We start from the raw sequence: 21466 nt of genomic DNA, 5'->3' as shown, positions 1-21466 counted from the left end.
ATTTATTTAGGAATGGTTGCTACAAATTAAAAGTCGCTGCAAAAGCAGATGCTGGATAGAAGTAAAGAAGGAAGAAGAAGGGGTTAAAAGGTCCAAGAAGCTATGTGTAAATTCGGATTTCTCTTGACGTTCCGGAACTAGATCTGCAGAAAGAATAAGGGGTCAAATGTCAATAAGCCGTTTTAGTATGTTCTTTAAAGATGTAGGAAATAAAATACAGAAACTATGTAGGTAAATATAAACAGTCTATTTATTTAATTCCACAGCCATTAAGTCCATAGTAATATCTTAACACTAATTCTTGGTCTCCTTATTTACATTCCCTGCACCGTGCCGATATACATAATTATGTGACAAACATTTTTGGTCATATAATCTGTGTACAAATATACATAGATTTTTGTAAATATTGTACATGAAAAGTTTTGATTACTGAAAACTTTTGTCATGTAAAATCTCTTTGTCAAAAAATATGAAGTAATAACTTAACATCGTCAGCCTCATTGTAAATGTAAGTATTTGGGCATTAATTTACCAATATCTTATTTCACAATTTTGCCGTCCTTAAAATTATTTGGGCGTTTTCTTATTAATTGCTTGCTAGCACTAATTATCGCTTCATAGAACGTATTCGTTTTTAATTGTGATTCGAACTTTTCACAATGTTCGAAAAAGGTCGGATATAGGCCCTTCAACTCCGCGTGGTCTAACGTAGGGAATAAGTGATGCAGAGCATGATCACCAAACCGAGTAATCGATTTAAAATGGTTGCCCGCGTAATCGATTCTCTCGACTATGGCATCCAGCTGGTGGAGGCCCCAATCGATGTTTTCGTCCCTGAAAAAACATAGACAAATCGTTTTTAATAAATCACTAAATGTTTGTAATAAATAAGGATAAGTTACATAACATCGAAGGTCACGATCAACCACATGCTTCATACGTTTTTATTTTATGTTACCAAGAATTACACCGTACATTTTTGTGCTCATTTATAAATTATTTTCATGTCAATGCCTTCAACATAGATTGACATGAAAAGGATTCAGAACATGTATTTTTCGTACAAAGGCATTTCTTTGAAAGATTTAGGAATTTGTTACATTGGTATATTGTCTGTTGTAGTCATCTATCAAAGTGATTAACTTCGAAATACTGTTTATTATTTTTCATATTTTATTTCACGAAAAAGGATTGATGTATGATTTACGGCATGCGAAATATAGAAGGTTCCAACACTATCAAAGAGACGATTTTAATAGTTTATCAAATCAACGAGACCTTTATCGATAGGAAAGCTGAATCGAGTGTTTCAAAGGTGTTCGCAGTAAAAGTTAATTGTAATTAAAGTGAAAGGTGCAGTTTGAACGGACTCAAGTTGGCTCAGTTTAGCAGGATGGTTCCGGCGATAAAACTTCAATCGACTGCAGGTAAATTGCAGCTGCTAATTGGTGTAACGTTCAATTTGTCGCCTTTTGAGGATCAAACTAAAATACTAGTTGAAGAAAAACTTGACTGTTTTCATAGCTGATTAAAGGCTCAAAAATACGACAACATAGGAACATAATATTTATATTCCTTCGACAAAAAATATTCGTGTGTTAAACAATCGACTCCTAATGATCTAGCAAATTAATATAAAAGCTTCGTGTTGTTTTTATTGAACAACATTATGAATGACACCTTATTTGTTATACGTGACACATGTGAAGTCTTTAAGTATTTTTTTTTGTATTATAGACCATGAAAGGTCGTTGCGAAATTATTGTTAAGGCTTTTGATTTATCTTGCAGTAGTTTATTTTTAAAAGGAAGTAAACCATTGTTTAGTCACGTGCATTTTAGTTTATGTATATTTTCTCAGCAGCGAGGTCAGTTTACAGTTTTTTATTTCGAATTGTCAATATTTACACATTTTAAAGAACTGTGTGTTTGAGTTAATTTCGGGGTTTTCCTTAAGGTCTATTTAAGGGTAAACAGTATTTTTGAATGTGTATTTATTAGTTTTTATTTAAGAAGTAGTAGATGCAAAAGTAAATTTGTTTTTAACTAAGAATAAATATTGTATCGCGGAAGGCATATTAGCATTAGCCGGTACGTAATAAAAAAAATGTTGATGCAGTTTTCGAAGAACAATGGTAGATTAAGGCGTAATTATGAGTCCTTGTAGCCAATTAAAATTAATTAGTGAGAATTTAACTAATAAGTATTAAAAATACTTAAAAAAAATTATACTTGAACTCCTTTGGCAAAGGATAAGCATTAGGGTGGGTCACATCAGTATGGAGAAAAAAAAAAATTAAGTTTTTTTTCAGGCACAGTGATAAAAAGGTGCCAAATCATAATTATAAACAGACTATGAAATTTGATGGTATTCGGAATTAATCTTCTGCCTCCGGTTTCACGTTGAAATTCAAGAAAATGTGGTTTGAAAGGTCCTAATGGTATGGCAGAATCAGTTACAGTGATCAACGCTATTTATAAATAAAAGTCTTAAATCAATAGTAATTGTGTTTATTAAAGGTGAATTTACGTGTCAAATAAGTATAACTGCAGATAAAATCAAAAATAATAATTACAGTACGGTCATTATCGAAGCTTAATTAGGGGTAAAAGTCCTTTTTACTGTCGAATTTCGGCATTGATTTTCTCGAATCTATCTGGGCTTTGATGAATCCTTCTCTTGCTGTTCTATTACATAAAGTAGCAGAAGCTTCAGTCACTGCTTTAACTGCTCTCTCTACTGCTTGTGTGTGACAAGGGAGGCGTAATAAATTTAATTCGCCTTCTCCTTTTTGTGCAACAAATAATCGCAGATTTTCTTCGGTTACAGACTTTAAAATTGGCGGTTCAGTGATATTTTCTTGCCAATCTAAAAGGTCATAATACGTTGACGCATTAAAGTTCACCTCTGGCAACTGAAACAGACGCAATTTTTTAGGTTTTGCTGATCTAGCTTTCAAAATTCGACGAGCAGCTAATTCACGTATGTGCGGCTGGAAATCAGTCAACATTGCAAGTAATAAGTTTTCTGGATGTGCGAAATAAGCATTTCTTTGAATAACTGGGTCAACAATATTTTTCAAAGTTGTCGGTAAATATCTGGTGAGCTTGATGAGCTTAAACAAGTGTCGAGGTCCATCTTTACAGCAAGGGTGCGTTTTTATAGCAAACCATACTGGAGCGTAAACTCTAACAATGTATGTTGCCAGAGTGATGAGATTTTCAGAAGGAGTTTCCACTGAAACATACAAACGGAGAATCCTGTTGGCACGAGTTAGCCATCGGGCATGGGACATTTTGCCTGGCGATCTGTTCGCTAAATCGTTAGGAAAGGTGCCTGTGGAAACTGCTTCAACTATTTTGTACAAGTATTTCTGGTCTGTACTAATATCTTCAGTGGAAAGTTCTGGTAAATCCGTTGGAATATGTTGAAAATGGACTATAGGTCGTTTTTCACAATTTTCAAGCTCTTTGCCAATGCTTCCTGAAAATGTTCGTGGTCCAGACGTAGTGCCATCGATGTGTTCAAACAAGTGTCTAAATGGGAGTTCATTCATGTGCAAAAGGCAAATAATCCACTGCAAGGGTCGATCCAGTCTTTTTTCTAACATCCGTATAATACCGCCGTACTTACCAACATTTACGTTGGTGCCGTCACATCCGATTGCAATCAAACCATCCATCGATATATCCTTATTCATGAAAAAGTTAAATATTTCTTGTTCTATACACTTTGCAGTGCCTGAAGCAGGTGTAATGTAACCTAAAAACTTCGAGTCAGGTTCTTTAATCAAAGAAATATGTTCTTCAAGTATGCGTCGCCTATACCTTTTTCCGTCTTTCTCAGATATAGTTGAGGTTTGGTCTTTTCTTCCATCAAAGTACAATGCCGGTACTAGTGACTCATTTTGTTGCGAAGTTATGATTTCTCTAGTTTTTTTCCTTTCTCGGCGCAGCTTATTTTTGTCTATTACTTGTGAAGTCGACGCTTGCAGAACTACAGATGCGATAGCTGCTCCTGCCCTGTCTGACACACCAAATCTATCGCAGGTTTTTGAAAGTAAAGCATAATCTACTGCAGTTTTGATGCTCGTACTCTCGGAATTAATACTTGAAGCTCGTGACTGAATTTGAATAGGTTCTTCGCAATCCGACTGGGTGCATTCCGATCCAGAAGAGCTACTCAATATTTCCGTACTTACTTTGGTTACTTTTGGTTGGTTGCTTGCAGATTTTTCTCGTAGTAGCTTTCTTTTTAGTGATCTTGTAATCTGTTTAGTTGTACAAACGTCAATGCCACCTATCACCATTTGCCTAGCTGTTCGTTGATCTGTTATGAAGTTGTGTTCTCTTAGAGGTATTTTTTTGTTTTTAGGACAAGCACATTGGAGTAAATCTCTACACTTGCAAGCCGCAATATCAAATAGCACTTTACTTCCAAGACGAAACTCCTTCAACTTATTTTCGGGTATTTTTGGGTGAGATTTAAGTAAGTTTTTGCACTTTAAATGATATGATTGTAACATTACCTTTACACGTTTTGGTTCTACAGTAGGAATAGAAGATCTCACCCATATTTCTATCAATTTTGGAACTACGATGGCCTCGATTTCTTTATACGTTGGCTCCTTTTTAGTTTCCCTCTCATGTTTCAACTTGTGCCTGGTCCACTCATAAGACTTCATCACATCTTCATAGCTTGGCAAAATGTTGTCTTTTAAATCACATAGATCACCAAACAAGGGACACTTCCAACTATTTCGCGTACGTTCCATTCTTACAATAATGGGCAAAAAATGACTGCACTCTAGAACACAACGTGTGACACTGTTGTTTCACAGGCCAATCAAGCGTCACTTGTAACTCCACCCCGCCCCCTCCTTACCCGCCGTCTCCGTGACCTTGAATTAAGCCAAGCAAACGTCGTCCTTTATTTGTAGTGATTAAAAACTATACGTATAGTACGAAACCGGACATTGAAAGCTTGAAAAAAGTGTCGGAAACATAGTCATGCTATTTCAAAAATTTCTTTCAGAATCCGGAGGCAGTTAAACTTAAAATAATGAAATATAATTTAACATATAAATTAAGTAAACCATTTAGCACCTTTTTATCGCTGAGCCTTTTTAAAAAACGAAAAAAAAAAAAATTGACCCACCCTAATAAGCATCCGGTTGGAATACAAATTATTAGACTTTGGGCAACCGACTGTTTTTTCATCAACATAAAATAGGTAACTCTAGCCCAAAACCAACCAAAAAGGTTTTCTTACCTAGGTACATCGCCTTCAAAAAAGTTCCTATGGCTGTGATGGCCAGCTGTCAACCCGAAGAATACGAAGAAGAAACTGGCTGGCACCAACGTCACCAGCCATACAGCAATAGTCCAGTGAAAAGGAAGACCTCCCATCAGGTACATCCAGGTAGGAATCGTGAAGGGTATCAAGTTCTTCCAACTTAAAGATTTGCCTTCATAGTTCGTTGCACAGAAAACCAGTCTGAAAATGAGAGACCGAGTTTACGTTAGAATTTTATTTGTACATGTTGTGTTGGGATTTTATACAAGAATAAATTTTTATTTGAATGGAGGTGTAATAATTGAAGGGCAGAAAATGACCTTCAAGGATGGTTGGCGTTCCTTGGTCTAGGCCTACGTTCAGCATTGGACGATGATATGATGATGAAATGACTCTCTAGAATTGTATGAAACTGTTTTACTTGAGGACACAGTTTAAAAAGTTGAATGCAATTACAAAATGCGAAAATGCTGTCAAAATGCTTCGTAGAAACTTGAACAAACAGTTTAATTTTAAAATGTGTATAACTTAAGTCTTTACCGTAACTTGCAACATACCATTTGAGTTCTTAATAGTGTCAATGGAATAAACATGCGTAATGATGCCTACAATTATTATCTTTGTTGACCTTTCCTGTCACTTATTATGTAGTTTAGGGACTATAGCTTTACATGTTTTTTTGCGGGACCTTTGTGATTTTAAGCCAAAAGGCCATTCGTTTTTTTTTCACGAAATTCATAATCTATGATAATTTGTTTTTTATTACCAGGATTTTTTTATATTTGACTTTAAATATACATAATCTGTTTACAGTGTCTACGAAGTAATAATTTAACTAAACACTTATTTTTCGCAAAAGTGTTAGCAGAATCTATATCAAATACAATATTACAAAATTCGTCTAATGGCGTACTTAACACGAATCATCAACCAATTAAAATCCGACTATTGTTCTTACCCGATTTAATTAAAGGGAAAACTTTATCTCGTTTCCAAATATTATTGGACCCAATTAAAGTACCTGTATACACAGTAAAATCAAATAGCGTGGCGACAGGATAATCCCGACAGTTTGACCATATCTACGACTTCGTTAAAATTTTCCGCTTTGTTAAGGCTGTTTCGTTCGGCTATTAGAGTGAAATGTTCTGCAAACCGGTATTGTTAGCATGTAAGTTGTTTGTTTTGGGACACAGAACGCTTTCTATAACTTGTAAATGGTGTTATTTGAATTTTATACACGTGTAGAGCTTAACTTTGTAATTCGGTGAAGAATTTAATTCGATTTTATTGACTAAAATCTATAGAGGCAGTCGGCGTACATTATCATAACTATTATCAATACTTCGACAAGTAGCGGTTTGTCCTAGTTAATAACTGGGCTCGATTTATGTATCATTATTTTAGATAATACATATCATTATAATTTTAAAGCATTTAATGTATTGATTTATTTATCAATAATTTTAGATAAAACATATCATTACATTTGAAAGCATTTTATATTTTTGCATGTTGTGTTCGAATTGTTAAAACTGAAATGTAAAAGTACTTAATGGACCCAGAAATAGAACTCAAGTAAAGTATATATGTTGTAATAGTAAAGTATGCACTTAATACGCTATTTATAGATACGTATATGTATCGATAGATGTGCCAACGAACCCAACGCAATATTTATTGAACTCTCGATACGATCGAACCTTGAATCGTATTCGTTATCGAAACTTAATAAGTAATATCGTCTTGTAACTCGTTAAGACGATGTTTTGTACTGTTGCATTTTATTACTTTTCTAGATGTTGTTTTAAGGGATCAGAGATTGTCAACTGTTACAACCTTTGTGGTTTTGTCCTAAATACGTAATTATGACCTTTTTTAAAGTATCAGTTTCAATAAGACTTTTTAATTTATTACAGTTCAAACTCATTATATTTAGCCTTGGAAAGTGAAATTAATAATTCTGAAAGATAAAATCTTGGTTTTTAACAGTATGCCAAACAATACTTACTCAGCAATTAACAATGTAATTAACGACATTGCATAAATAATTGGGTAGTAGAATGCGCCCATTTGAGCCCATATAGGTTTGTCCTTATATGGTAGGAACTGCAGGAATGGTTCTATCATAGACAGTTCTATATCTTGGGCTGTGTTGGTGTGCAGATGATGGGACATCGCATGAGATATCCGCCAGTCACTGAAAATAAAGGAATAAAAATATTTAGACACAACAATATATAAGTAGCTTTATGGAGTCGCAAAAGTATCTATTTACTCTGTTAACTAGCTTATAAGTATACTATCTGTTGCCTGCAGTTTCACCTACGTCCCGGGAAAAGCACTTACTGAAACCAGGTAAAAATAAGCTTCTGTCCTTTCTCAGGTTTTAAACTGTCTGTGTACGTTTCATATAATAGTTTTGGCGTGAAATCACAACAAACAGAAAGAGAGACAAGAAGACAGAGAAGAAGCATCTATGGCCGATTAGTAAGGATTGTGTATGTACCCAGGCATCAGGCTCAAGAAATTGAATTTCGAGAATAGTTTTCTATTATTATACTTAACTACTCATAACACGGGCGTTGTGGTATAATGTCCGTACTATTCGTAGAATAATAAACATGTATCTACGTCACATTTGGCAAAATATTCCGTAGGTATACTTAAACTTGTACCTTGAACTTGGACTAGTTTTTTCTCTTACTTGCTTTATTTGGACTTTGAGCTACTTTTTTTGCTAGCCAAATTATTTGCAAGACTTTAAACACAAGTAAATAAAAGATACCTAGCATAGTAATGGTTATAGTCTTCTCTATCTAAAATACATAGGTTACATGCTTACTTCTATAGTAATAAAAATAAGAGAAATCTTTTTTGTTGTGGGTACCTGAAGACTCCGAAACGATTGGACTGGTTAAAAATAAAATTTTCTTTTTTTCTTTTCTGTTGGAAAGCTATATATAGCCTATGTCACTCTTACCGATTAACATTAGGCTATAGGCTTTATTCCGGTACGGGAAGCAGTTCCCACGGGACGCGGGTGAAACCGTGGGAAAAATGCTAGTAAGTTGTATGTATGTATATCTATTTAAGGCAAAGCCAATTAATAAAGATAATTGATCAATTAAAACTGGGTGTAAGTCAAGCGAGTCACAAGTATTAAGTGCTTAAACTTTGGATTGAATAGGATGAAAACTTGTGGGACATTTCAAATTCGTGGAGATGTTGTTTAGAATTATATCGCCTTATATACCTTTCATTTCTGTGTCAAAGTTAAACCATGTAAGCTTCTGTTAATATAACAGACTTGCGTAATTAATATACTGAGTAATATTTAGGAAGGTAGAAAAAGTAATTATTACCTTGTCCAGTAACATAATTAAATCGCACCAAATGATTTGACTTGTTAAAAACATGTTTAAATAATGCATTTTTTTATTTTAAGCAATTTTATTGAGCTAATGTTATTAAACTAAGTATTGCATTACTTTCGCGACGTTACTTCGACGTTATCGTGTACTCGGGTATAACCATATGAAAAGTAATCCAATGTCAAATGCAAATTATAAGTTGTAAAAAAAAAGTTGAAAAAGTATGTAATACTGTTGATTCTTTCATATACCTATATCTAGGCGGCAGGTGTACTAGACATTTCACGAACTCACTAATAAAAATGAAATGTGAAAGCGAATTTGTTTGTATGTCCTGCTTTCACACATTTGTGTACCGTTTTGTCGTGGTGTTAATAATTAGACATTTTGTGACTCAGAAGCATACTAAAAAGTTAGCACGATCCTAAAGCACTTTTACATTTTCAGTTCCATAATGATGAAAGACATCTGTAATGTACGTTAAATGAGTAACTATTTTGAACAGATTTTATTAATATGTCAACACACGACAAGCATTGTCACGTCAAATAACAATGGTCTTCGTTCTGTTCATAGTTTTATATTTATAACTTTTTGGGATGAACTATCATATGACTTATTTTTGGGATTTAATGTACCTATTTGGTAACTTTTATTCAAGGCGGCTACTTTGCTTCAATCGGTAATCTGCAATATTGTTTATCGGATTGCATTTGAAATGTAAGTATTTTTAACAAAGGCATACAAATTATTTGAGGTATATTATTACCGTAATCGATAAGATCACGCCTCATTTCTACAGTTACCATAATATTATAAGTAAACCATCAAATAACCATTTTATTTTGAATGTCTCGCTAATGGTCAATGTGCATGAAATAGTTTCTTCAGTTTCCGGATAAAATATAAAATAAATAAGTACCTAATAAGAATAAAAAAAACTTGCAACACTGTAAGCTGGTAATTACTCTTTACTCTATGGTTTTCATGTCCGAGGTCATAACTCAAGTCCAAGGAGATCGTAGACATTAGAATTTATAATGCTTTATTGTCTCCAGTATTTTTTTCTCTTGTTTTGACGTCAGTTTCTAAACCATAGGTATTATAATAACTTTTTTTTGCTAGAAGTGTAACCAAACTTCAATAAATTTTGGCATGCATATCAAATATGGTGACCAAGTTCAAGGCAAGTATAAATATTATGAGGTTATTTTAAAGCTTGTCCATTTTAAGTCATCGCCCTTCACCTTACATTAATATTACTCTGTAAAATACAATTTAAAATTCAGTCTCACCTGTACGATAATCCTCCTAAATTAAATAAGTACATTCTCCAACTATCGCTTCGATGGAAATAATTATGTGCACAAGTAATAACGGAACTTAGCACGAAACTGTTCAATACTGTTAATGTGGCTCCTAGTAGGAAACTTTCGCTCCAGCCCCAACAGCTTAAAGGGCTTAATACTATGACAGCGAGGAGCAAGGAGTCTGTCACAAAATCACTTTTTCTTCTTAAATCTTTTGGCATAACAGGCAGTTGTGCCATGACCTTCAATTTTAAAGTCTTGTAGAATCCATCCTCTTTAAACGTGAATGGCTGGTTTCTGGGCTTCGTTGTCTTTCTTATAAAATATTTTGGTAATAAAGTCTCTGCTATTCCTTTTAGGTGATGTGTTTCAAATGCCTCTGTGATGTCTGTGCCCTGAAGAATAGAAAAAATGTTAAGTTAGAATTGTTTATTTTTTAAATAAATATTCAAATCAGACTCATTAGAAATGAGCGTTGTTAATGTGATTTATAAAATCCATTCACAATTTACTTGTTTGTGTAGAATTTTATGCACGAGTCTTTAAGTACCTAAGTACTGGATTTAGACACGTTTTCTTTAAAATAAGTTTATAAACGAAATAAACGAATATTTCAGAGTGTGTCTAATAATTAAATAGTGTCAGATAAAATGTCCGATGATGTCACGGCAATATTCTTTCACGAATTTTAAATAACAACTTATATTCAAACATATGTACAGCCAATAACCTAACAGAACGAAATGTAAAATAGCTTCAAAACTATTTAATGTATCATTAGTGTACTGTTTACGTTGAACAACAAACCACTGACTATATTACCACAAATGGAATTGACAGTTAATTACCATAATACACCGTTAAATTCATAAATAATTGAAGGTAAGGTGTATTGTCAAATGGCATTGTTATTATGTTAAAAGTAGCAAACTGCAGACTTAACAATCGGCCGCTAGTTGACTCGATGGTTTGCATTTTTTTTCTTTTACCTAAGTAATATAATCTTAATTTCAATCAAAGTTTTCATTCGGCATGATAAAGGCTCAACGCCCGATCTTTGTATTGTTATCATTGTATCTTCACACTGATTTATACTGAGCCCAAACAAACTATCGGCCGACTAAAAGTTTGCAGTGTGCAAGCTCTTATTGGTGTTCATTACTTAGTTGCTATTCATATTTAGACATATGCCAATCCAATATGATGTGACTATTTCATGAGGCAATATTATCTTGATGAAGCATTTATTTATCATGCCTGATTTGAAAAAAAAAACTGAATATCATTCAAACCTTCTTGTTACAAAGTACAAACTGCTACACGTAATGCATATTATAAAGCGATTTGCATTTTATCTGAAAACATTATGAAGCCACTTTTGCTCCAACCATTTACATGATTATCCATTACCTACAACTACAATGTGCAACATTTTTATTAGGTACTCAACCAACCGTTCAGTAATATAATTAATAAAGTATGGCTATATTCTTCTATTGTTCACCTCATTAAAGCTTATTTACTTGTTTTATCGAATGCTAGGGTTTCTCTTCATTTTGTAAGTTTCTTGAAACACAGCCCTGTTCTTAGTGAACGGTTGCAATACAAAATATTTAAATCAAGGGTCTCGCGATTTACACTCAGCATTGATGAAACTCGCGAAAGCTACATAATTGTATGGATATGTATGTATTCAATAAATAACAGTCGAAGCCTATAATGCCTCGACTGTAACAGAGTACTATTATTTATTGTACACTGGCTGTTTACAAATGACAGTATCAGGTCTCAATGTGATAGAAATGGAGCTTGTCGCCATTTATCGCGATCGTATCCCAGCCGGACTGTAGTGGTCATTTTTTATCGTCCAATGAAAGAGGAAATATTTTTTTTTAACTTAAATAGAACAGACAAAACGCGAAGTTCGGCTAACTTGAATGGGGACGTGAGAAATATGACCGTTGATCCTTGCTCATTGCAGCGAGAAAATTTTACAGTTAAGTCGGATTTGAATGGAATGGATGAAATGGATTCTTGTAGACATAGGATTCAAATAAGGGTACGTTTAAGCCAAAGTGTTAGTGAATGTTCATTATATTCCCATGTAAGAAAATTGCAAAATGCTTGTGTTCCAGGTCACTCATTCGGTCATTTTGAATACAAAACGTCCGAGAAATGTGAAAATTTCTTTTTGTAGCAACGAGGGAGTGGTGTTTATGTCTACTAACCTTAGTGGCAGTAATCCACTCGGAACCTCCAGGATGTGCTGACACGAAGTCAGTTAAATCATACAAGTTGTCATGTATCCTCCACAGACCCTCGGCGCCGTCCTGCACACGCTTTCCTTTGATCCAGTTCTGGGCGGATTTTGGCGCCACATCGCGAAATATCGGATACTCCAATTGGGGGAAGCTTATCTGCCGTCTTTCGGTATCAGGCGCCATCTTGTCTTGGTACTGCGTATATAAAGAATAAATATAGACAACAAGGTTAAGGACAAAGTTAATAGTAAGTAGAAAAAATTACATAAGGTAATAAATTAATATTGACTAAATTTTGGCTAAAATAAGTTTTTACAGCTCATTCCATCAAACCGGTCTCTATTATAAAAATTCATTATAACTGACTATTTATTATACTCTGATGAAGTATTAGATTCTATTTTAGATTTAAGTATACCTAGAGTATTTATATATTTTTATTACAACTAGACTTAAATTATAAAATTTATTTTAGACTGGTAATGTTTCATTATGCGTTATCAGATGATGGGATTTTTTGTAATATAAAGATTTTTTCGTAGAACCATTGACGTTAATGTTAACGAAATGACCACTAGTTCGGTATAAATTGTTTGTGGGTTAATTCCACAAAAACAAGTTGACGCATGTACCATGAAATTATGTATAAAAAAGATGTTGTACTATAATTAAGTTCTGATTTACTAGGTATGTTTGTTTAAGAGTGAGAGATTATGGTGGCTTTATAATAGATACCTACAGGAGAACATTGTTTCAAGCATTGGTTCTTAGCTTCATCTGGTTAGAAAAACAAGGAAAACCTTGTTTGCTTGTAATGGATAAACTCGAAAATTACTGGACCGATTTTAAAATTAGAAAGCTACATTATCTGCGAGTAACAAAGGCTAGATATATTTTATCCCGGTACGGGCAGCAGCCCCCACGGGACGCGGGTGAAACCACGAGAAAACAGCTAGTATGCTATAAACTTTAAGCATGCGATGTAGATTAGCCTTAAGTTTCTGTTCATTATTTTATGAGGTGCTATAATTTTTTGCAGCACACGTGTATCACGTTTTAGAAGGTTTTGTACAAAAACTATCAGTAAAAAGTTTTGATCGTTATAATTTTGAATCATGTTTGTTTTAAAAAGAATTGCAGTAATAAGTAGGTACATTAGTATAAAGATAAATGTATGTGCTGCCTTGTGATAAAAAGTAAGGCTGAAACTGAAATTGGGATTTTTAAGGATTAAATTGCGAATGGACCCTTTGAAAACGTCAAAAAAACCAAGTATTTGTTGAATTCAGATTTACAGACATTTACTTCAAATTGCTAAACCATTTGTATCAAAACAATTAACCTTCACTACTTCCTGTTTTTTGCGAGAGTGAAAAAGCAACAAAAAGACCGAATAACTCATATTATTTGGTTACTTTATGTACCTAACTTAACTTTAATTTTGATGTGTTAACTAGCACTGAGTCCTAACATTCAACTGCAGAAAACTACTTTACATTACCAAAGTTGAAGCTCTCATTAATTTTGATTATATGTGTATATAACAAGATCTACTGCAAACCACATCTTAATTATATGAAATTCAGAGTAATTTCTGCTACAAGTGCAGTTGTCAAATTTATGATGACTTAGAAATTATGCGAATAATGGCATGCACTAAAAGTACTAATTTCACGAATCACGTGTCTTATGTGCAGTTAGCATTTCATTTGTTTTTACCCAACTGCGCCAAACAAATGTTTTATTCAGAGTATTTGCAACATAAACAACATCCATCTATTGAGCAGTAAGTGAGGCTTATATAAGCATCTCATCCGATGTTTTTTATACCTTTTGACAAAGTCTATAGTTTACTTCTTGATAACCTTTTAATTAAATCTCATTAATCAATACATCGATATTCTCGAATACATACATAGACATTCTAACTTAAAGCTATGTAAGGATCTATTAATCACTAATTCTTGAGAATGGTTTTACGTGTGAATGGACTCTGCTCAAAATAATATGCCCCAGTCAAGTATTTTTTTGTGAAGTTAGTCCTTCTTTTTTTTCTTAGCCTATATTGTCTCACTGCTGGACAAAGGCCTCCCCATCCCGTCTTCACACGTCTCGATCCTCAGTCCCTCTTGGCACTTTTCTGATCACGCACATAATAAAATGTTGTCTACATAGTAAGACCGGCTTTTTGATCGCAATCAGAGTATCTTAATGACACATACAAGAAAACCTGCAGTACCTAGTCAATTAAACTTGGAATTTTCTTATATAAACCAGTTTACATTAAAGGTTAAGGAGGCCAGGCGTAAACAGATGGGAAGTAATTGTATGAAACGTTTTTGCATCAAATAAGACCTATATTGTTTTAATGCTTCTTTGCAATAAATTATATAACATAAAGTTTAATATTTAATCTATTGTAATCTAAAAAGGGTCAAGGTCTTCGGAAATTAGCCTGTAAAGTTTATCGAAGATGAAGTAATTAAAATGTTTTGACAGTTAAGGTCATTGAACTCCATAAAACTCAACTCATGTGCAACAAGGTATGTGTTTAAAATGTGTCTAAATTTAAAATCCATATTAAAATATATCATGATGAGTTATCTAATATTTTATAATAATTGTACTTATTTTTGTTTATCTTATCCCTAGTTATCAGATGATGTTATCTAAAACCCGCGTAATTGACGTTAATTACGCTGTTTTTGTTAAAGAAAGGGCCGTAGAAAACAATACGTACATAATAATAACAAAAAAAAAGAAACAAAACGCAACCAAAGATAAGTTGGGATAGAATGTACGACTGTACGCCCTTATAAATATTGTAATCGAATGTTCACTTTTAGAATTTGAATTGTTTATGTAATTTAATTTTAACAATTGTCTATTACAGAATGAATAAATACAATATAGTTAGTATGGAAGAAAACATTTCGTGTCATTGGATACGCGGCAACTCGATCTAATTATCTGCAATCTGAGAGCAAAACTGACGACAAACGGTTTTGTTTACTATTACCAGCATTCTTTTGTTTTTGTTCCGAAAAACAAATTGTGGAAAGTTATCGTAACGACCATTTATTGTGTTAGATAGTGCTATTAATCATGATACTTCAATTTGTTTACCAAATGATTTTGACGTCAAACACTGATATGTAATTATCGGTATACTAATATACCTACCTAAAGTACTAAGTACCTACTTAATTAATGTTTTTAAGATTATGAATAAAACTTTTCAAAAAACATACCTTCGGATTAAAAACACGGTTTTCTTTTTAATTTTTTGATATAATCACAGTAAACACAAAATAAGTAGCTATTGTTTTAAAAAGTTACAGTAAGTGCGACCGCCAATGGGCGCCGATTGGCCCTGACTGCGCAGACGCACGCGATCGCGTTCCGTTGATACCGAAGTGTTACGCTTACCACACATAATTACTTGTATCAGTGGTTCTGCAATGACTTGTTATTTGCGTGAAGCATTCTAATCTACCAGTTTTGTCAGTAGATCAAGTTGCATTAACTCGTTGATTAAAGATAAGTGTAATTAGTATAATCGATCATCTACCAACACTAGAATGTGAAAGAAATAATAACTTAATAGGTATTTGTTTATTTATCTACTAACTGTTACCTGCGACTTGCCAAGATATTATACATATGTATGTAGGTGTATTCTTTCACATGACATTATAAGAATTGATTATACTATTGAGAAGCTAGCGGATTACTGCTTAGCAGCCGTACAGGTTGACCCATCAAGGATGATGATGTGTTGTGAATATGTGTCCATTTAGTACAAGTATTAAAAGTCTCGCAGAAAATAAGGACACAAATATTCAAAAATAATCTAGAGGCAACCGGTGAAGAGTCTTCCGAAGTTCTTCCACAAAAGGGGAGGATCCCTACAATCAGACTTGCGGAGTGTTACAAATGTTTTGCTTCAACTGCTCGAGTGTCGCGAACTACTTGCACGACTAGCGGAGATGTCCGACATTTATTAAACATTTGTTGCAACTTGCTATGTGGATTTCTTGTGTTGGTATTTCAGGGTTAAGTTTAGAAGTATTTATTGTGAGTGTTTTTGAAGAAAGTTCTCTGTGAAATCACGGAAAATTAAAGCTTATTTAAGCATGTGTTGTCTTAGTGGTTAAGTCCGTTTAAGTGGTTTTCACAAATAGTAAAAGTCTCAGAAGATCAGTGATGAAGTGAAAGAAGTAGAGAAAAAGACGAAAAGGAATTAAAAAGCCCTGAGAGATATGGATAATTTCGTAAAATATTTTACAGCATACAGTATTTTTGTCTTGACATTTCAGCATTAGCCTAGTTCAATAAGCCGTTTTGGGATGTTTTTTATCGAAGTAGGAAATTAAATACAAAAATGATTTATGTATATTGAAACAGTCTATATATTTAATTCCACAGCCATTGGTCATAGTAATATCTTAATTAATTATAGGTCTCCTAATTTACATGCGATACCTGCACCGTGTCGATAAAATATATGACAAACATTTTTGGTGATATTATTAATGTAAAATATGCATTGATTTTTGTAAAGACACATTTTTTTCCAAAACTTTGTTTTTTTTTTTGTAAAACCTCTTTGTCAAAGAATACCTATATGTATTAATAAGTAAATCAGCCTCAGTCTTGTAAATGTTGGTATCATTTGGGCATTAATTTTATCTATATTTTATTTCACAATTTTGCCATCCTTAAAATTATTTGTGCGTTTTCTTATTAATTGTTTGCTAGCACTAATTATCGCTTCATAGAAAGTATTAGTTTTTAATTGCGATTCGAACTTTTCACAATGTTCGAAAAAGGTCGGGTATAGGTATTTCAACTCCGCATGGTCTAGTGTGGGGAAAAAGTGATGCAGAGCATGATCGCCAAACCGCGTGATCGATTTGAAATGGTTGCCCGCGTAATCGATTCTCTCGACTACGGTATCCAGCTGGTGGAGGCCCCAATCAATAATTTCGTCCCTGAAAAAATATAGATAAATCGTTTTTAATAAATCATTAAATGTTTGTAATAAATAAGGATAGTTACATAACATTGAAGGTCGCGATCAACCTCATGCTTCATACGTTTTTTTTATTTTAATTATATTACCAAGAATTACCCCGTACATTTTTGTGCTCATTTATAAATTATTTTCATATCAATGCCTTCAATATAGATTGACATGAAAAGGATTCAGAACATGGATTTTTTGTACAAAGGAATTTCTTTGAAAGATTTAGGAATTTGTTACATTGGTATATTGTCTGTTGTAATCATCTATCAAATTGATTAAATGTTTAAAAGTACCGTGTGTTTACTTTAATTTTGGGGTTTCCCTAAAGTTCGACTTAAGGGTAAACAGTATTTTTTTATATGTATTTAATCTTTGTAGTTTAAAAGTAGTAGATGCAAAAGTAAATTTGTTTTTAGCCAACAATAAATAATATTATATCACGGAAGGTAAATTAGCACTGTAGCGCGGACCTTATCTATTGCCCCTCCGCGCCCCTCTAGGCTAAGACGCGCGCCGGCTCGCTACCGAAATTAAAAGTGGAATAGCCGCGCAGCTTTTGCGGCGCGCGCGGAGAGTTGACAGAGACCGACTAACCGCGAAGCACGACGCATGCGCTCTGTTGTTGACGGACGTCCGCGTCGCTCGCGTGCCGCTACTTAAGGTCCCTAGTATTAAATATATACGTGTGTCGTGTGTGCGCATTATACGTTTATTTACCACCAACCGTCTTTTCAATCAGTCTCGGAACGAAGCCCAACTATACGTGGCACCCAACGTGGGGCCGTTTTCGAGTTCATACTTCGCTGTGAAAAACAAAAAACAGTGACAGTGACGTTTCGTGCGAGTTCTGTATTATATTGTAAATTTTGTTACAAAAAAGATACTAGCCATGGTGCTTACGCGGTCACGCGCAAGTAGTGCTTCGCGGGTGACGCAGCAGCCAGCAGAGACGTACTCTGCGCCTAGTGAGCAGCTGGACGGTGCGATGCCGTCGAATACGGATGGAGGCGCGTTTTTCGTTGACATGCGATCGTCAACGCCACCGCTGGCAGGACGCCCTGCGTCCGCCGGCGCCCCGGCCTCATCACCACCGCCACTGTACGGGCGTGAGCTGCCTGGCTACTCCGTAATGCCACAGCACGGGCATGCTCCGCCCGTCGCCTCACCGCAACCACCTATGCCAACACCCGTGGTCATGACGGACCACCAACTGCTATCCTTGCTACAAGCGTTACGGTCGCAGCCTGCACAAGGCGCACCGCTTCCATCAGTAAGTGCAAACTTGTCAAATTGTTCGGCGAGATACAGTGCGTGCCTTTACCGACGCCGTACAGATTTACAAGGACTGTGTTGGTGTTAGTGACGAGATTGCACTAAGAGGCCTGCCAATGCTGCTGACTGATTTTGCAGCTACCTGGTGGCAAGGAGTTCGGCACTCAGTCGCGACTTGGCAGGAAGCCATTGTGTTACTTCAGCAGACTTTTGGTCCACGACTTCCGCCTCACAGAGTCTACAGAGAGATCTTTAGTCGAGAGCAAGCTGAGGAGCGCACGGACGTTTTCGTGTGCAGAGTAAGAGCATTTATTGCCCAGTTACCGCCGCGCACCCTACCTGAAAATCCAGTACAACTGGATATGGTGTACGGGCTCCTTAATAGAAGAATACGCGAGCGAGTAGCGAGAAACTCTTTCTCCACGTTTTCCGAGCTACTACAGCACGCCCGGTCAGTGGAGGATGTGCTCGAGGAAGTGTGCGCTCCTGCACCTGCGAGAAGGGCACAACCTGCGTCAGCCGCCCCGATGCCTCCACTCGTCCACCCGTCAACGTCTTCATATACTCCTGCGATCAGAACTGTGGACCAAGCCCCTCAAGCCAGGGTCAGACCGAGGTGCTCATTTTGTAAAATGTTCGGCCACCTAAAAGAAGAGTGCCGTAAATTACTAAATAAAGGTAATCCCGCGCAGGAGCCAGTTAAGAACGAACCAGCTGCAGTTGCACAACCGGAGCTGCGCCCTTCCCTAACCTAACCTAACCTAACATGTTTCGGATGCGGTGCGCTCGGTGTTACGAGGTCAAACTGCAGCGTGTGCAAGGAAAGACGTTCTGCGCCGTCGACAGCGCCATCTACATTTCAGTCGTTGTCGGCGTGTAATACTGTGTTTAAACCGCGTGTGCATCCTCTATTAAATATAGAAGTGTTTGGTGCTAACGGTACGGCTTTATTAGACACGGGTGCGAAACAATCCGTTGCCAGTGAAAGTTTAGCTAAACATATGCGGGCCAATGGCCAATTATTTCAAAGTGTAGAAACAGAACTTAAATTCGCGGATGGAACGCTGCGCGTTCAAATCGTAGAAGTAGCCTCAACCATTGTAAAGGTGCAGGGAGTGGCAATTGATACACTCTTCATGGTCCTGCCTGGCGCAACACGAGTCATTGTTAGGAATGAATTTTATACAGGACGCTGGCATGGTACTCGATTTCGCTAAGAATCGGTTCACTTTACGCGATGTAGGCTCATGCGATTTACAATATGAATGCGAGGATCGCGTAGTAACTAGTTCTGCGATGGGTTTTCTAGTTTTATTGTGAGATCCTTAGGTATAAGAAAATGTGAATCATGACCTTGTAAATACACCTATCGGCTATTCTCGGGGGTACATACATCTCGAAACATCTACCGACATTAGGTAAAAAGTAGCCTATCTATGCCTTTCTCGGGCTCTAGATTATCAGTTCAGCAAACATTAAATTCGGTTCAGTAGTTTTGATGCGATAGACACAGTAAAATTCACATTTTTAAAACCGTAAGGATTATGTATTTTCCCAGGCACCAAGCATGAGACATTGTATTTCGGGAGGCCTGTGCTATTAATATTTGGATACACACAACATGAGAGTTATGGTATAATGTCCGTCCTATTCGTAGAATAATAAATATTTATCTAACTACGTCACATTTAGTAAAATATTCCGTAGATAAAATACTTAAACTTGGGCTTGGACTAGTTTTTTCTCAACTTTGTGTGGGCTTTGAGCTACTTTTTTAAAATTATTATTTTTAAAGACCTCAAACAAAAGAAAATAAAAGGTACCTAGCGTATCTAGTGATTATTAGCCTCGTCTATTTAAAATAAACATTTATCACCACATCCTACTAATATATCACCACATCTTACTAATATAACACCACATCATACTATGTATATCCTACGAACTCACTAAGGCGATTATCACACTGCCCCGCATGATGCAGCGTAGTGCGTGGATGCGTTTTTTTCCGTTGTATGGAAATATCTCCGTTTGTATGGAAAACACGCATAGTCCAACACACTGAAAATGCATCCACGCGCGTTCATGCGGATCACGCACATACATGCGGAGAAACACGCACCCCCGCGCGTAGGTGCGGGGCGAGACGCAAGGTATGGCACACTGTATCCCGCAGTGACGCGCGTGATTTTGAATGGGCCTGACGTGTATATTTGAAAATGGAAGCCGCCGTGCGTGAATCTACAAAACGCACCTACGCGCGTGAGTGCGCGAAAAACCCGCACGATGATGCAGATCTGCACTCCCGCAGGAACGCGCGTAGGTGCGTCGACACGCAAGATGCAGCGTGATGCGGGGCAGTGTGAAGATCACCTAATAAAAATGTAATGTGAAAGTGAATATGTTTGTATGTCCTGCTTTCACACATTTGTGTATCGTTTTTCGTGGTGTTAATATCTATACATTTTGTGACTCAGCTGGTACTAAAACGTTAGCACTATCCTAAAGCTCTTTAACTTTCATTACCATGGACGCATTTGTAGTGTACCTACCTTATAGGTACTCGTAATAAGTATCTACTTTGGACTGGTTTATTAATATGTCAACACTCGACAGGCATTTAAAATTTATTATCATATAAGCATAATGTTGAAGTAAAATTCGACTTCGTTCTGTACCTATATAGTTGTATAGTGTATATTTAACTTTTTGGGACGAACTGTCAATGTTAACTGTGAATGTTACCACACTTCAATAAATTATGGAATGCATAGCAAATATGGCGACCAAGTTCAAGGCAAGTATAAATATTATGAGTTTATTTTAATAAGCGTGTCCACTTGTAGCAATCGCCCTCACATTCTAATCGTAAAAATACAATTTAAAAATCCAGTCTTACCTGTACGACATTCCTCCCAAATT

At 35.7% G+C, this 21466-nt stretch overlaps 1 protein-coding gene across 1 annotated transcript; it reads right to left on the bottom strand.

Annotated features, from left to right (window-relative positions):
- Positions 1–314: 314 nt before the first annotated feature.
- LOC110383998 (cytochrome b5-related protein) lies at positions 315–15667 on the bottom strand. Its single transcript, XM_049838716.2, has 6 exons — positions 15495–15667; positions 12211–12438; positions 9968–10377; positions 7310–7498; positions 5275–5499; positions 315–837 (listed from the first exon to the last, which is right to left on the bottom strand). The coding sequence occupies exons 2-6, from the start codon at positions 12424–12426 to the stop codon at positions 543–545; spliced, it is 1335 nt and encodes a 444-aa protein (XP_049694673.2). The 5' UTR covers positions 12427–12438; positions 15495–15667; the 3' UTR covers positions 315–542.
- Positions 15668–21466: the final 5799 nt, after the last annotated feature.

Source organism: Helicoverpa armigera, chromosome 12 (assembly GCF_030705265.1).
Source record: "Helicoverpa armigera isolate CAAS_96S chromosome 12, ASM3070526v1, whole genome shotgun sequence".
Classification (NCBI taxonomy): Eukaryota; Metazoa; Arthropoda; class Insecta; order Lepidoptera; family Noctuidae; genus Helicoverpa; species Helicoverpa armigera.
This window is presented reverse-complemented; position numbering and strand designations above follow the sequence as displayed.

Bases quoted from the DNA above. Each gene is read 5' to 3' on its own strand.
- LOC110383998 (XM_049838716.2), bottom strand. From the start codon at position 12,426: ATGGCGCCTGATACCGAAAGACGGCAGATAAGCTTCCCCCAATTGGAG. The intron at 10,378-12,210 runs GTTAGTAGACAT...TCTATTCTTCAG, and splicing joins AGTGGATTACTGCCACTAAG to GGCACAGACATCACAGAGGC. The intron at 838-5,274 runs GTAAGAAAACCT...ATGTTTTTTCAG, and splicing joins TTTGAAGGCGATGTACCTAG to GGACGAAAACATCGATTGGG.